Raw genomic sequence first — 14,764 nt, forward strand, 5'->3', positions numbered from 1 at the left:
CCCTTCAAACTCTCCAAGGCAAAAGTTAGAAATGAAGCGAGAAGAAATAGACGACAGTAGTGATTGCCGCATCCGCTATGCAGACTTCCGGGATAGTGGGAATAGACCTATATCTGCACCACCGGTGGACAAGTTTTTTATAGAGGACGAGGTGGAGCTTGGCGATATCCAAACAGATCTAAACTATTCTATTTTTTACAGAAGGAACTGCAAAAACGAGCCGCGATTGCAGCCGCCGAGCTTCTTTATAAGAGGGCAGAGCGGGTACTGGACAAGTCAGTATGATGACTTGATAGCTAAGGCATTTTCTAATACAGGCTTTCTCGACATAAAGACGATTGGAGAGCTTTCCTCTGGATCTGAGAGTAGCAGGTCCCTTGCAGAAAGAATCGATGAAGATTATCCCGAGTCTGAGAAAAGTAGCGAGTACAAGGGAACCTCTCGGGCAACAACGCCGATAGGAAACATGAATGTGCTGGACACGGAGACATTCAGTGCCATGCTGAATCTCAAGGGAGCAAAGGGAGTGGAATGCACACAAGGGGGAGGAAATCGTAGATCCTCATCTGCGATTGGAGACATCGGGGGGATTCCCATGGATAGCAGGTTTCTTCGGGAGCTTCTAGAAATACACGAAGAGCAAGGCGGGAAAGGATGCAAGGGTGTACCTGGAGGGCCATCGATGAAGGACATATGTGTGAGCATAAGCAAGGATCAGGAAGGAAGTAGATGCATACAAAGGAAAATGGACAGCATTTCCAGGGCGGAGATTTCGTGGTTCTTCAACAATATTGTAGATGCAGCACCGGAGCTGTCTGCCAACTTGTTTGGAAACTATGTCATCCAGAAGATCATACCTCTCCTAACTGAGGAGGAAAGAGCGAGGCTGATTGCCAAGCTGGCCAAGCAGATCAATCTTCTTTCTGTTCATCCGTACGGATGCAGGGTAATCCAAAAGTTGGTGGATGTCTCTTCAGACGTCGACTTTATTTTGGAGGAGGTGAGAGACAACCTACTGGAGCTGATAGAGGACCAGAACGGAAATCATGTTATCCAGAAATGCATAGAAAAGTGTAAGGACAGAAACATCATTCTCCAGCAATTCTCAGAGAATTCCTTATTTCTGGCGACCCACAAGTATGGATGTAGGGTTATCCAGAGGATGCTGGAGTTTTGCAGAGAGGACGAGATCAAGAACATTGTAGAGGTTCTTATAAGCAACATAAAGACTCTTGTTGACGACCAGTACGGAAACTATGTCATTCAGCACATTCTGGCTGTCGGAAAAGAAGACGAAAAGAACCTAGTCATTGAAAAGATCATTGAGAAGAGCTACGAGCTGAGCAGATGTAAGTTCTCAAGCAACGTTGTTGAGCAATGCGTCAAGCTTTCAAACAACGGGCAAAGGGAACGGTTTCTGGCTAAATTCCTGGAGCCCGTGGGATCCAAGCCTGGGATGTACTCGATGTGTGTTGATATGTATGGAAACTATGTGGTGCAGCGCCTATACGACTCCTCTGGGGAGAACATACGGAGGGAGATGAAAAGTGCATTGAGACCTTTTGTTAGGGATCTCAAGAAGTCTCCATTTGCAAGACACATCCTCTTCAAAATCAACACATGACGACTTCCGTGTAAAATTTGGGAATAAAGGTTTATCAGATTCTTCTTTTTTCAGGATATTCTTTTGGGTTTGTCGGGAAAATACAATCCCGATGCCCACCCCAAATGGTCAAGGGCCTAAGCAATAGGGATGCGGTTGTAGCAATGGTTCTTGCAATGATGGGGACAGGGATAACCTTTATGCCGTATGCATTCAAATCTGCAGGATACCTTAACGCAATATTTCTCATGACGTTCTTTGGAATGGGAACGGCAGTGTCGTGCTACTGTATTTCCTATACAGCCAAGCGCTCAAAGCAGGACAGCCCCACGTATTCTAGTCTGGCCTCTAGTATTTCCACAACGCTTGGGTATGCAGTCAACATCTCTATCTTCTTCAACGGGTACCTTGCAGCCGTCAACTTCTATAGGTATCTGTCTGATCTGATTACCAGGAACTCACACTACATTCGAAGTCTCACGAGCGACTATGAAAGATCCAGGAAGATCGTTGTTCTTATCCTTGCTGCTCCGTTTCTGTATCTGTCTTCAAAGAAAACACTCTCAGGACTCGTGGTCACATCCTATTTAAGCATTGCATCCGTCTCATACCTGGCATTCCTAATGGTCTATCTGTTTCTTACGGTGGGAACCTCATGTGCAGTTGGAGAGGCAAAGGCGTTCAACGGATCTCTAGGAGAGGCCGTTCCCTTCTTTATCTCTTCTATGGTGTGCCAGGCAAACATGGTCAAGATATACACAGAGATGAAGACCAGAAGCAGCAGAAGTATCATAATTGTATCTCTGGGTGCAGCCATTGGTGGAATGCTCATCAACGGCCTAATCGGCCTTTTCGGATACCTTGTGTTTGGAGATGGGGTCAGCGGAGAAATCATAACAGAGCTCTCTGACATGGACAGTTTAATCAACAGGCGCCTCAGAGAGGGGTGGGATAAGAGCAACATCATGTCTGGGATGGCAATCTATGGAATGATGCTGACATTGTTTGGAGGATACCCGGTCCAAGTCAATCCCGTTGTGGACATGATACTCAAGCTCCTTCCTGGAGAGAGAAGGACGGAGATGAGCAGAAGGATAATAGTAGTTCTGCTGTTTCTTATAGCCATGTCCTTGAATCTTATGGAGGAGCTCAAAACAAAGGTTATCAAGAAGTTCCTCGGCGCTACATTCTCGAACTCGGTGGCATTTGTATATCCGTTCATATACTACTTATCCACAAGGAAAGAAAGATCCTTTGTTTCATCATTTATGTGTATTCTTATGATAGGAATGAGCATTATAGTAAGCATCTACACGGTCTTCAGGTTTGCTGTAGACGGAACGAAGTAGATCAATAAAAAGCTTTATTCAACAACAGATATGGGCTAGCTTATGAAAGGACCTGTGCATGATATTATATTCCTGTACCCAAACTTAACGCATAGGAGGGGAGTGTTCTTGGTATAGTACGTTCCCAGGCAGCCTCCCTTGTGGTCGGTTCTATCCCAGAGCCTGACACTGTTGTCTGCACCGCAAGACGCAAGTACACTTCCGTAGAAGCAGAAGGACACTGAAAACACAGTGTTTTCATGGCCTACATATTTCCCTAGGAGCTTTGAGCTTTGGATGTCCCAGAGCAACACCGTTCTATCCTTGCTCCCACTGGCCAGGAACTTACCGCAGTGCGAAACGTCCATGCATGTTACCGTATCAGTGTGTCCACAGAAAATCCGAACAACAGATGCCGTGCTTATGTCATGCATCCTTACCCTGTGGTCAGAGGACCCTGTAAACAGATAGCTCGAGTTCGGATGGAACTTCACAGCAGTCACATCGCTGAGAGAAGATATTATAAGTCTTTCGGGCTTAGATGTCATAACAGACCATACAATGGCCTGTCTGTCTCCCGCCCCACTTGCAAAGAAGTAGTCATTGGGGGCAACATCCACACACCAGACAGGGAATGCATGGGCTTTGTAAACAGCAAGTAGACACAAAAGATCAAGGCTCCACAAGCACACAGTGCAGTCCTGAGAGCTCGAAACAAGAAACTTGTTTGACGAGAAGAACTTCAATCCATACACAGGCCCGGAATGTCCAACAAGCTTGTAGCTACTACCAACTTCCTCAAACTTCTCCTCATTCAGTGTCTTGATGTCTGACTTGGCAAGCTCGGAGCTGCTCTTAAGCTTTTTCAGAGACTCGTTAGTCAGCGAATACACCTCCACATAGCTGTCCTTGAATCCACACGCCATCAGCTTTAAGTCATTACTGATCTCTGCTGCTGTAAGACCCTCATATGTGTTATGTATCGTGTAGCAACAGATACTGGGGAGATTGTTCTTGTTCACGGCCACTCTTTTGCAGAGGTCCTTTAACTTTTCGATCTCAGCATGGATCTGGGATGCGTTGGGTTTGTAGACCGAATCCTTCGGCTTCATTTCCCTTTGCTTCCTCAGCTGCAACACGTATGTTTCAAGATGGTCGTATCTGTACTGCTCGTCTCCGAGGATTGCATCCTCGCACTCCCTAGAAACCAGAAACGTGGTCAGATCGATTTCTGCATCAACAACGCTTGTCTCAATCCCCTGCGGCCTTTCCTCGCTCTTTGGCCCAACATACACCTTAATGTCCAGGTGCTGATTGAGTATCTTCAATATGTATGTCAGATTCCTCTCCTCAAGAAAGTTTATGAGGAGGTCGAATGCATACCTCCCCATGGACAGATGGTACTTAGAGTTCTTGAAGGTGTAGGCAAAGTTGTTTTCATGGATGTGCTGCACCGTGTAGATGCTTTCAAACTGCTTTATCTCTTCGGACTTGTTATAGTGGTCGCCTCTATACTTCTCAAAAAACTCCTTCGCCTCGTCGGTCTTGTTCTGCTGTATCAGGTCGAAGTAGATGTGGATGAATAGAGGGTACAGAAGGGGAAGAAGATCATTCTTGAACAGGTCCAGAGAGTCCTCGATCCATGTCTTAAGGCTGACATAAGATGTCTCCATCTGGTCTTTGGATAGAGTCTTTGCAGAAATGCTTTCCCTAATATTTTCCGACATGCCGGGGTTTCAATTAAAAAATTTAGTTGCTGTGCTAGAACAGGACGCCATAAGTAGCGGTGGAGAAGTTGAGTAAGAGGCAACGTCAAGCAAAGCATATTGCTACCGTTAAAAGTAATGGAGAGTAGATAGAGCTCGACGTTTATTTTACTCATAAAAGTATATGCTCACTGGTGGTAGAAACGGAGACGGTTATGGTTGTATCTCCCCTCCTCCCCTGTGATAACACTTTCATATGAGGGAGGTGGTTCGTTGAATGAGGAGAGAGGAGGAGCCGAAGGAGCAGGTTCGAATGAGGAGAGAGGAGGAGCTGAAGGGGATGGTTTAAAGGGATGAGCCTGTGGATATGCCTGAGGTGATGTTTGCGCAGCATGTGGACTTGTTGACTGCGGGGGACTGTGGAAATGTGAACTTCTGGTACTTCCAGAAACGTAAAGAAATACCATTATTCCAACCATAAGAATAAAAAATACTAAAAATATCAGAAAAATAGCAATGTCTGCGGTGGACACATCAGCCTCGGGCGATTTTTTCTTTGAACTCTTCGAGATTATAATACGGAATGGCGCCTTTTTTTTGTTCTTTTCTTCGCTCTGGTTCTTTTCGTTGTCCATTTTTTTTGCCATAACCCATAAAAGTATTTCAATTTTAATGCTTGAAATCTAGAAAAATATGCAGACAAGATTGGTAAGCTGCCAATAAGGAGAATTTAATTATCAACGCCATCAAAGAAATCAACAATGATGGAGTATGCCTTGTCTGAAACTGTTCTGTCAACACTATCCTGCAGTCCCTCTATTGCATCAACTATATCCGCCTCAACCATCTTCTCGTATATGGGGTTCTTACCATATCTGAGCTCCCATTGCTTTCCTCCGTTCAATGCATATCTGAAACAATCAAGTATCTGGCACTGCATTTCCGGAACATTGGGGACGACATCCAGGTAGCTTTCCAGGGCATCGATGAAGCCGTTATCCATCAGAATCTTGAGCCATTCAAACTTTATATCGGAGCTGCTGGGGAGATTATTACAGTGGTACATCAGATTCAGCACTGCCCAGCATGCCTCTTTCCTTATGAACAGTTCATAGGAAGACATTGAGTCAATAAGCAAAGGCGCAAGATCCATGTCCATAACAGCCTTTGCATGCTCGACGGTCCCAGCGGTGATGTTCGACAGTGTCCAGCATATTTCCTTCCGAAGTCTTGGCTGCTTCTTATTCTCCAGTCTGTAGAATATGGGTCTGAAGAACTTCAGAAACCCCATTCTAATCAAGGCGCTCGTTTGATCGTCGGATCCGGTAACTATGTTTCCTATCATCCTTATTATCGGAGATATTGCACACAGGCATATCTTTGCGTCTTCTGCTGAGTAAGACATCCCAACAAGTCTATTGGTGAGGGCTTCTAAAAGAGAGTGTGTTCTGCCCATTGTGCCGCTGTTGAGTACTATGTCACTGCATTCCATGCTTACATCTACAATGTAGCTGAGCGCCCAATAGGCATCGCTAACCACCTCTGGATCTCTTATGTTGATTAGCTTAAAAAGGATCTCAAGTGACTTCCTCATGTTCTGCTCGCTTGGCGGCGGATTCCTCCCTCTGTTGAGGTTGGAGAGAAGCCACGTAAGATTCCTGACGATTTTTATGTGGATGGCACTCTCATGAAGCTTCAGAAGTAGCCCTAGAACCGTGTCAAGGGCCCCTGTTTCAAGTATTATGTCTCTCATTCCCTCAGAGTCCCCTGCTATGTTTCCCAGGGCCCATACACTTTGGTCTAGGACAGCATCGTTTGTGTCCAGAAGCATCTGGATTAGGAGAGGAACTGCCCCACAATCAATTACAACCTTTGTCTGCTGTGTGGTTCCCGACGATATGTTTGTTATGACCCATGCAGCCTCTACCCTAATCTTATTTATTATATCCATAGCAACACTAAATTCAGGCATATCCCGTTGTATGTTTGAGACAGGAATTCCACCCATCACCATTCCAGATGACGTTAGAAACGATATGTCCATAAGCTCTATGAACCTAGGAACACACCCAGAGTCTATGACTGGCTGAATCGGAGGAGAGTCTTCAACGCTTAGTAGCGATCTGAACTCGTAAACACCCTGGTGGGCTTGCTCCAAGTCATTGCTAAACAGCTTTTCCTTCATCGGGATGAAGTTTGAGATGGCAGATGCAGAAACAGAGAGATTCCTCTTTTTATTCAGCAACTCCTCTTTCTTCTGCTGCCGGAGCTCCACCTGCTGCTCTTCTCTCATCTTTCTCCTGTTCTCTGTTGTCTTTCCGTCAAACATGTAGGACCTAGCCATTTTGATGGGTTCAAAATTTACTGCTTAAAGACATTCAAGGAAAGGTGGATGTTGGCAATGGTCGCTGGCGGAGTTGTCTTTCATGGATCTGGAGTCTATTGGAAGAGGCTGCTCTGAAATAAAACATTTCTTCCTGCCACCCTAATCATCATGATAGGCGGGCTGAAGAGTTGCATAGAACAGCCATCTTTGCCCAAGCCTTCTACCCTTCTGCCGCAAGACAAGGCGTGTGATACGGGCGGGAAAAGGATCTTCCTTGACGTACAGTCAACTACGCCTGTTGATCCCCGGGTTCTCGATGCAATGCTTCCGTTTTACACAACAGTATTCGGGAACCCACACTCAAGGACACACCGGTATGGATGGCAAGCAGAGGCTGCAGTGGAGAAAGCCAGATCCCAGGTGGCCTCTCTTATAGGCTGCGATCCCAAGGAAATAATATTTACTAGTGGAGCAACAGAGAGCAACAATCTGGCGCTTAAAGGGGTTTCCGGCTTTAAGCTCAAGGAGGGAAAGGCTGCTCATATAATAACGCTGCAGACGGAGCACAAATGCATTCTTGACACATGCAGGAATCTGGAGGAGAACGGTGTGGAGGTTACATACCTTCCTGTTGGAAATGATGGTGTGGTTGATATTGATGACGTTAAGAAGAGTATAAAAGAGAATACCGTTCTGGTGTCTATAGGTGCAGTAAATAGTGAGATAGGGACTGTCCAGCCACTGAAGGAGATTGGAATGCTGTGTAAAGAAAGGGGGGTTCTTTTCCACACGGATGCAGCACAGGGAGTCGGGAAGATCCAGATTGATGTTAACGAGATGAACATAGATCTTCTGAGCATGTGTGCCCACAAAATCTATGGCCCGAAGGGGATAGGAGCTTTGTATGTTAGGCGAAGACCTCGAGTCAGAATGGTTCCTCTGATCAACGGGGGAGGGCAGGAAAGAGGGCTTCGGAGCGGAACCGTTGCATCTCCCCTGGTAGTAGGGTTTGGGAAGGCTGCAGAGATATGTTCGAAAGAAATGAAGCGAGACTTTGAGCACATCAAAGAGCTTTCAAAGAAGCTAAAGAATATGTTCAAGAAAAACATTGAAGGAGTGATCATCAATGGATCTGAGAAAGGATTCCCGGGGTGTGTGAATGTGTCATTTCCATTTGTGGAGGGAGAAAGCCTTCTAATGCATCTGAAAGACATTGCACTTAGCAGTGGAAGCGCCTGCACATCTGCTTCACTAGAGCCGTCGTACGTACTTAGAGCATTGGGCAGAGATGATGAGCTGGCACACTCTTCGATAAGATTTGGAATTGGGAGGTTTACAATGGCCAAAGAGATTGACATAGTAGCAAATAAGACTGTCGAGGCAGTCCAGAAGTTGAGAGAGATGTCTCCCCTCTATGAAATGGTTAAAGAGGGAATAGATCTGAGCAAGATCAGTTGGACCTCGTGATATTAAATCCTGTTCAAAACTTCATTTTATTCACGGATCATGGGGTACGCCCTGAAGGAAGCGAAGTCCTTTTCATAATGTAATTGTCAAATATTGATAAATATGATCCACTTTGGGCATGATGGTTAAGAAGCCAATGAAGCTCAACAAAGCAAGAACGCCATTGGTCCATTTCGACGCGAAAAAAATATATAATCAAGAAAAATATTGAGTGCTTGATCATGGGATATATTAGTATGAATAGTACCAATCTTATCAGGCCTTATGAAGGCACCGAGCTTAACGATGCGGGGAGGAAGTACAAGAAGATCGGAGAAAGACTTCTTAGAGAAAAGAAGCTGGGAGTCGTCATACTGAGTGGGGGACAGGGGACTAGGCTTGGGTCGGACGAGCCCAAGGGTCTGTTCAAAATCAAGGGTAAAACATTATTTGAATGGCACATGGAGACGATAAAGGAGCTAATAAGCAAGTACAATGCAGACATAGCCGTGTTCATCATGACATCCTCGTTCACAGATGAGGCCGTCAGAAAGTACTTCCAGAGTACAGACTTTGGTCTGAAGATCCAGTTCTTTAAGCAAAGAAACTCCTTGTGCGTGGGAACTGATGGAAAGCCCTTGGAGTGGTATGACGGGCATGCCGAGTCGCCATATGGGAATGGAGACATCTTCAATGCCATACAGCAGGTCAATCTCGAAGGGATTGAGGCCTTGAACGTCATTTGCATAGACAATGTTCTTGCAAAGATCCTTGATCCCGTGTTTGTCGGGGCATTCTACAGCGATGATTATGATATTCTGAGTAAGTCGGTGACCAAGGAGGAGAAGGAAAGCGTCGGAGCCTTTCTGATGGATGAGAGGCTTAAGATCAAGGAGTATAGTGAGAACGATGCTAAGGGAGAGGGAATACAGGGCAACATATGCAACCATATCTTTAAAACTTCATTCATCAAGAAGATGAAGAATATCAATCTTCCAGAACACAAGGCGTTCAAGAAGATCCCATACACCATAAGCGGGAAGCTTATAAAGCCAGTCAAGCCTAACGGGTTCAAGAAGGAAACATTTATATTCGACAGCTTTGAATACACACAGAAGAATGGCGTGATGAATGTTCCTAGGGAAAAGGAGTTCTCGCCTTTGAAGAATGGAATGGACTCATCCGTGGACAATCCGGTAACATGCACGATAGCGGTTGAGAGGCATAGAATCAAAACAACAATCCAATAAACCCTAGCTTAGACGGTTCTCTTGGGAATCCCTTGGGTTTATGGTGTTTTATGTCCTGCACCACCACATCACAAAGCCCTTGAATGTTAGAGCAATAGTTGGTTGCTAATTCTAATACTAGAACAAACTCCCGTTGAACTCCGGCTTATATAAAATAGGCCCAACCCATTCCCAGGCCCTTCTGCCCTCTACACAGGATTCCCTTATGTTAGAGTTTGCGAGGATCATGCTCTCAACCTCCCTCCAGACTCTTTTATCAACTCCAAAGCAATCCTTAAGCTGCTCTATATACACGTAGCTAGGAAAGCTGGCATTTCTTGTAGATACATATATCTGCCTCACCAAGACATCCGCAATATCCTTCATTATTTTTCGTGCCATGTGCAGTCTTTCCTCCTTTTTCTTCTTAAACATCCTGATCGCTCTGACCACACCCACCATAACTGCCAGTGGCGTAGATATCATGAGTATTCTTCTGAGATAGTATCTAAAAAAGGTTCGTGCAGACACCCTTGTGTTTACAGAATAGACCATTCCGTTGGAGATGACTATTCCAACCTCCTTCTTTAGTCTTTCTGCTACCTCAGGGTCTTTGGTCAGAAGCTCAATTGGAACTGCCTTGGTAGGTGCCATTTTGTACATATAATCCCCGCTTCTTCTCTCCAGTGTCTTTCTTAATTCCTTGACTTTCTTCTGTACTTCTTTTTCGCGTCTATTATCTTTTGTACAATAATTCCTAAAAATCCCGTACCTGACCATGAATCCTTTGTCACATACCAATCTCCCATCGACAACTCTGGAATGCTCCGGCAAGGGGATACAGGGGAGCTTACCATTCGGACAATATGGGCATATAAACCGGAAGTATATGGCTGCTGCGAATCCAATAGTCGATAGAACAACAAGACACCATCTACCCTTTCTGCCCTGAGGCTTGGGCCTAGTACTGCTTCTTGTAGAGTTGCTAGATACTGATCTGGGAGAAGAATGCCTGGACTTCGAATCTGGCTTGTCCAGAGTTGGATCAGAGGTGAACGCTCTTTTCCTTAGCTCCGAATTGCTTATTCCTCTGTCACCTCCTCTAGAAGCGGAAGGACACTCCTCGGAAGATGAGTGGATGAAAGATGATGAAAGGGAGGAGCCGCTGAAATCAACAGTAGAGTTGTTGGCTGCAGAGGAGTCTATGATCAAGCTTGATGCACCCAAGCCCTTGTCTTCTATAGAGACGCTTCCTTTCCCTTGGACGGAAGAAGTACTCCCCACATAACTAAACTTCTTTAGAGAAAAGTTTTCCGAGGGACTCCCATCGGGTGCTTTTTCGCCTTTCCGGGATATCCTGGTGTTAGACGCCGGTGGCTCTTCAGAGCGGGTCTTCTTATTGGGGCTTTCGTTCCCACTGCTTGCACCAGGAATCTCGGAGAAGGTGTACTTCTTTTTTGGCGACGAGGCCTGAAATGGATTATCCATAGAGATGTTTTTTTTCCTGCTCACCAGCACATTGATGCGATCATGTATATTTTCTTTGTACGCGTCTAGTAGCTCAGATTTCTTGGCCGTTATTGGAGGAATGGCTTCAACCCCGTTTTCGTACATGATTCTGCGCAGCTGTGTCTTTGTTAGCTTTGTGTAGTCAAAGTCCTTATTCAGGTAGTCCTCTGGCACCATGTCCCTGGGCATCTTTCTAAGGGTGGCACAAATTTTGTTTATCACGGAGGACTTCTGAGCAGCAGACGTTTGTCTTTGAAATGGCGGTGGGCTCCTTTGCCTCACGAGTTAGCAGCTCTGCACAATTGGTTTATTTACCTTAAACCTCTGGGATTCCGTCTAGGAGAAAATCAAAAAAATGTCGATGAAAATTTGAATCACTATCGTTCCAATGAAGACGATTGGTGCCCTAACGCTCGACATAAGCCATATCTTAATCACATCGCCTATTATCCAGCAACAGTAGACCTCCTTTGGAGACCTTTTAAGCTCGTCCTTTCCATTCTTGGGGCTCTTTTCTTCTCTTTCCAATACCAGCTGGAAAAGATTGACTCCTATTTCGAGGGCTGATGAAAGCCTCCCGCAATGCTCGTAGGTTCCATAGAGTACTCCATACAGATTTACACAGAATATAAACACGCATACTATCCCCAGAACACTTCCCTTGACCCCATACTTTCTGTAAAGCAGCCTTGTTGTTCTGTTCCCAAGTACCCTTGCTTCATGCGTGCTCAACGGCCTCTTATTCATGGCTATCAGAGACATGTGCAGCAGAATGGAAAAGATGTACTGTGCCAGAAGGAACTCGGAATATCTTTCGAAGCTGTAGTGGAAGACTTTGAGTATGTTCGACATGATGAAGAAGGTCGATACCAGTGGAGAAAGGAGGATGTCTCGTGCAAGAATCTGTGGAATGTACCCGACCACCGGAGAAACAACAAATCCGATGTATAGCAAAGGATTGTCCGCGCTTAGTATCTTTGCCGGATTCATAATGTTTTTCTGGGATAAACAATTATGCAGATAGGAAATCAACAAACCCCAGGTTGCATCGATAAGAACATGTCAAGCAAACCGGTGCAATTCTTTATCCCCTATGATAAAGGAAATAGTAAAAAGTAGGATACTACAGATGTCCAGTGAGTATAGCAAGCCCGAGGTTTTGTTTCTTCTGGACTATAATCTCGGTGGAGGCAAGGAGCTCCGGTATAAAGCATATGTCCACGTACTGAAAGCACTGAATGGAGAGGTGAGCATGGAGAACCTTATTATGGGATATTCTGTGGAGCTGCTACAGGCAGTGCTGTTGATTGTAGATGATATAATGGACAATTCGAAGATAAGAAGGGGAAAGCCATGTTACTATCTCAAAAGAGGAATGAAGACAGTTAAAGATGCATTTTTTCTTCTGGGAGCCATAAGAAAGCTGCTAAGCGAAAAAATGAAGAAACCCTATTCGGATTCAGTATTTAAGACCTGTCTTGGGCAAACACATGATACTATCAGAAAGACAAGATCGGAGTACAGCCTCGAGACCTATGTTGCCATAGCAGAGAGCAAGACAGGAGCATACACCTTTTATCTGCCAGCAGTTCTCGGATATGTAGCTGCCAACAAGGCGGAACCTGCATGTCTTTGGGATTTTTGCAATCTCGGAGCTTTGATCTTCCAGATGCAGGACGACTACCTGAATTTTCTTCCGGAAAAGTCTAGCAAGTCCATGAACGATCTCGAAGAAATGAAGTGTACCTGGTTTACCTCGAGGATGTCACAGATGGATAACCCGGCAGTCGAGAAGTATTTTTTGGATGGCGCAGTATGCTCCGAGCTGCTTACCATAATCAGAAGCCTTTTTGGAGAGTATTCCTCTACTCTCGACAAGCTTTTGAAGAAGCTCCTCTCTATGGTTGGAGAGGATCAAAAGGAGGTATTTAGAGTTTTTATTTCGTTCCTTGATGCAAGGAGAGAAATTTGATGGCATGGGGCTTGTGTTTATGATATCTTCCTTTGGATACTTTAAAGTACCTATATAGGCTTAAATTCCTTTGTCTTTTTATCATTAGAGGCACAGCTGTATTTTTATGAGGATGCCAACCCCCAGAGATGAATTCTAATTTTTTCAACCAGCAGAACAAAGATGATAATACTCCGAAAAACCCATTTTTGAATACGCCTTTCGGATCCCAACAGAATACCTTTGGAAGCCAGATGAACAAACCCAGCATATTTGGGAACCAGCCTCAGCAGACGGGAGTGTTTGGGGCTCAACAGGCTGGGGGAGTGTTCAATCCCACACCGTCAGCAGGATTCGGTGGAAGCGGGCAGAGTTTCAGCACACAGGGGTTCCAAAGTAAACAAGACCCGGGTACAGTATTCGGATCTCAGAAGCCGCAGGCACAGACAACTCCCTTGTTTGGAAAACCTGGAGATTTTCAGCCGGCAGGAAGCTCCTCGATATTTGGAACACAGAATGCCTCGCAGGTATCAACAAATCCGTTCAAGCCTCAGGCAGCAATTCCATCTTCCTCCGGCGGATTTGGCACACAGCAATCAAACAGCACATTTGGAACGCAGTTTCAGCCTCCAGCAGGAAATGCATTTGGAGCACAGGCAGCCAGTCAACCTGCTAACCTGTTTTCGAGCACTATGCAAAGCTCATCTCCTATTGGAATTCCATCTACTCAGAACCTAGGGAGTATAGGTTCCCTGGGAACAACACAAGCAAGCGGGTTTGGAGCTCCACAGTCCCAGATAGGAGCTCAAGGTCCAGGCATCCAGGGACAACAGGCGGGACCAGGGAATCAACAGGCCTCGAATTTGTTTGGTAACACATCGTCGGTTACAGTACCCACAGCTGAGACACAAAATGTCTCGTCCTCATTTGCTTCAACGCCAGGGGCACAGCTCAAGGGTGACGGAACATTTAGCTCCTCAGCCCCGCTGTCTGGTTCACAGTCCTTGCCCCAGGCGTCTGAGCCAAAGGACGCAAGTCCCTCTGGAAGAAAGCCCAGGATATCTGCATCTGTTTTCAATCACCCGGTGGGAGAGAAGAGCGTAAGTTTCATACAGATGACGCTGGGAGAGATTATACAGCAGCAAGCAAGAAAGCTTGAAGAGAATATAAAGGTTTTCAAAGAAAAGGCAAGAGAGGTTTTTGAGCAGGATGAAAGGATAATCAGATCGCTGAACAACTACAAGCTAATTAGAAACAGGATCGAGGAGGAGGAACGTGTGATTGCAGAGACAGAAGAAAATGTCGAGTTTTTTGAGAGATGGCTTTGTAACTTTCAGGAGGAAGTTCCTCCGAGTGCAGGAGACGAGCTCTTAACATGCATTAAGGAGTTTGAAAGAGTGTGTGACAAATACAACAAGACTATTGAAACGCTTAAGGACGAGGAAGATGAAGTCATGTGCCTGGTGAATGAGAACTACAACCTGATTACCACTATCGAAGAAAAGCTCGAGATTCTTGAGAAGTATTGAATAAACCTATTTATCTATTTCGGTTCTGGAAAGGTCTTGATGAGCCGGTACGGGAAGAGGATAGACAGGCTCTGGCACTAGTTCCTCTTTTCGGCAGATTTTTCTAGATTTTTCAAGGGATAAAATGGATGGTGACT

The 14,764-nt window shown here is 45.3% G+C and overlaps 11 protein-coding genes across 11 annotated transcripts; 6 read left to right on the forward strand and 5 right to left on the reverse strand.

Moving 5' to 3' along the window:
* Positions 1-31: 31 nt before the first annotated feature.
* ECU11_1730 (uncharacterized protein) lies at positions 32-1,624 on the forward strand (the record flags this gene model as incomplete). The annotated part of the gene is made up of 1 exon (NM_001042312.1): positions 32-1,624. The coding sequence occupies one exon, from the start codon at positions 32-34 to the stop codon at positions 1,622-1,624; it is 1,593 nt and encodes a 530-aa protein (NP_586479.1).
* A 104-nt stretch (positions 1,625-1,728) lies between these two features.
* On the forward strand, positions 1,729-2,952 carry ECU11_1740 (uncharacterized protein; the record flags this gene model as incomplete). Its single annotated transcript, NM_001042313.1, has 1 exon — positions 1,729-2,952. The coding sequence occupies one exon, from the start codon at positions 1,729-1,731 to the stop codon at positions 2,950-2,952; it is 1,224 nt and encodes a 407-aa protein (NP_586480.1).
* A 35-nt stretch (positions 2,953-2,987) lies between these two features.
* Positions 2,988-4,658, reverse strand: ECU11_1750 (uncharacterized protein; the record flags this gene model as incomplete). Its single annotated transcript, NM_001042314.1, has 1 exon — positions 2,988-4,658. One exon carries the CDS (start codon positions 4,656-4,658, stop codon positions 2,988-2,990), a length of 1,671 nt encoding a protein of 556 aa, NP_586481.1.
* Positions 4,659-4,825: 167 nt separating this feature from the next.
* Positions 4,826-5,284, reverse strand: ECU11_1755 (uncharacterized protein; the record flags this gene model as incomplete). The annotated part of the gene is made up of 1 exon (NM_001415294.1): positions 4,826-5,284. One exon carries the CDS (start codon positions 5,282-5,284, stop codon positions 4,826-4,828), a length of 459 nt encoding a protein of 152 aa, NP_001402556.1.
* An 83-nt stretch (positions 5,285-5,367) lies between these two features.
* On the reverse strand, positions 5,368-6,981 carry ECU11_1760 (karyopherin alpha; the record flags this gene model as incomplete). Its single annotated transcript, NM_001042315.1, has 1 exon — positions 5,368-6,981. The coding sequence occupies one exon, from the start codon at positions 6,979-6,981 to the stop codon at positions 5,368-5,370; it is 1,614 nt and encodes a 537-aa protein (NP_586482.1).
* A 150-nt stretch (positions 6,982-7,131) lies between these two features.
* On the forward strand, positions 7,132-8,430 carry ECU11_1770 (cysteine desulfurase; the record flags this gene model as incomplete). Its single annotated transcript, NM_001042316.1, has 1 exon — positions 7,132-8,430. The coding sequence occupies one exon, from the start codon at positions 7,132-7,134 to the stop codon at positions 8,428-8,430; it is 1,299 nt and encodes a 432-aa protein (NP_586483.1).
* Positions 8,431-8,651: 221 nt separating this feature from the next.
* On the forward strand, positions 8,652-9,659 carry ECU11_1780 (UDP-N-acetylglucosamine diphosphorylase; the record flags this gene model as incomplete). The annotated part of the gene is made up of 1 exon (NM_001042317.1): positions 8,652-9,659. One exon carries the CDS (start codon positions 8,652-8,654, stop codon positions 9,657-9,659), a length of 1,008 nt encoding a protein of 335 aa, NP_586484.1.
* Positions 9,660-9,776: 117 nt separating this feature from the next.
* ECU11_1790 (uncharacterized protein) lies at positions 9,777-11,336 on the reverse strand (the record flags this gene model as incomplete). The annotated part of the gene is made up of 1 exon (NM_001042318.1): positions 9,777-11,336. One exon carries the CDS (start codon positions 11,334-11,336, stop codon positions 9,777-9,779), a length of 1,560 nt encoding a protein of 519 aa, NP_586485.1.
* A 147-nt stretch (positions 11,337-11,483) lies between these two features.
* ECU11_1800 (uncharacterized protein) lies at positions 11,484-12,137 on the reverse strand (the record flags this gene model as incomplete). The annotated part of the gene is made up of 1 exon (NM_001042319.1): positions 11,484-12,137. One exon carries the CDS (start codon positions 12,135-12,137, stop codon positions 11,484-11,486), a length of 654 nt encoding a protein of 217 aa, NP_586486.1.
* Positions 12,138-12,240: 103 nt separating this feature from the next.
* On the forward strand, positions 12,241-13,119 carry ECU11_1810 (bifunctional (2E,6E)-farnesyl diphosphate synthase/dimethylallyltranstransferase; the record flags this gene model as incomplete). The annotated part of the gene is made up of 1 exon (NM_001042320.1): positions 12,241-13,119. One exon carries the CDS (start codon positions 12,241-12,243, stop codon positions 13,117-13,119), a length of 879 nt encoding a protein of 292 aa, NP_586487.1.
* Positions 13,120-13,247: 128 nt separating this feature from the next.
* ECU11_1820 (uncharacterized protein) lies at positions 13,248-14,627 on the forward strand (the record flags this gene model as incomplete). The annotated part of the gene is made up of 1 exon (NM_001042321.1): positions 13,248-14,627. The coding sequence occupies one exon, from the start codon at positions 13,248-13,250 to the stop codon at positions 14,625-14,627; it is 1,380 nt and encodes a 459-aa protein (NP_586488.1).
* Between the last annotated feature and the right edge of the window lie 137 nt (positions 14,628-14,764).

Source organism: Encephalitozoon cuniculi, chromosome XI (assembly GCF_000091225.2).
Source record: "Encephalitozoon cuniculi GB-M1 chromosome XI, complete sequence".
Lineage (NCBI taxonomy): Eukaryota > Fungi > Microsporidia > Unikaryonidae > Encephalitozoon > Encephalitozoon cuniculi.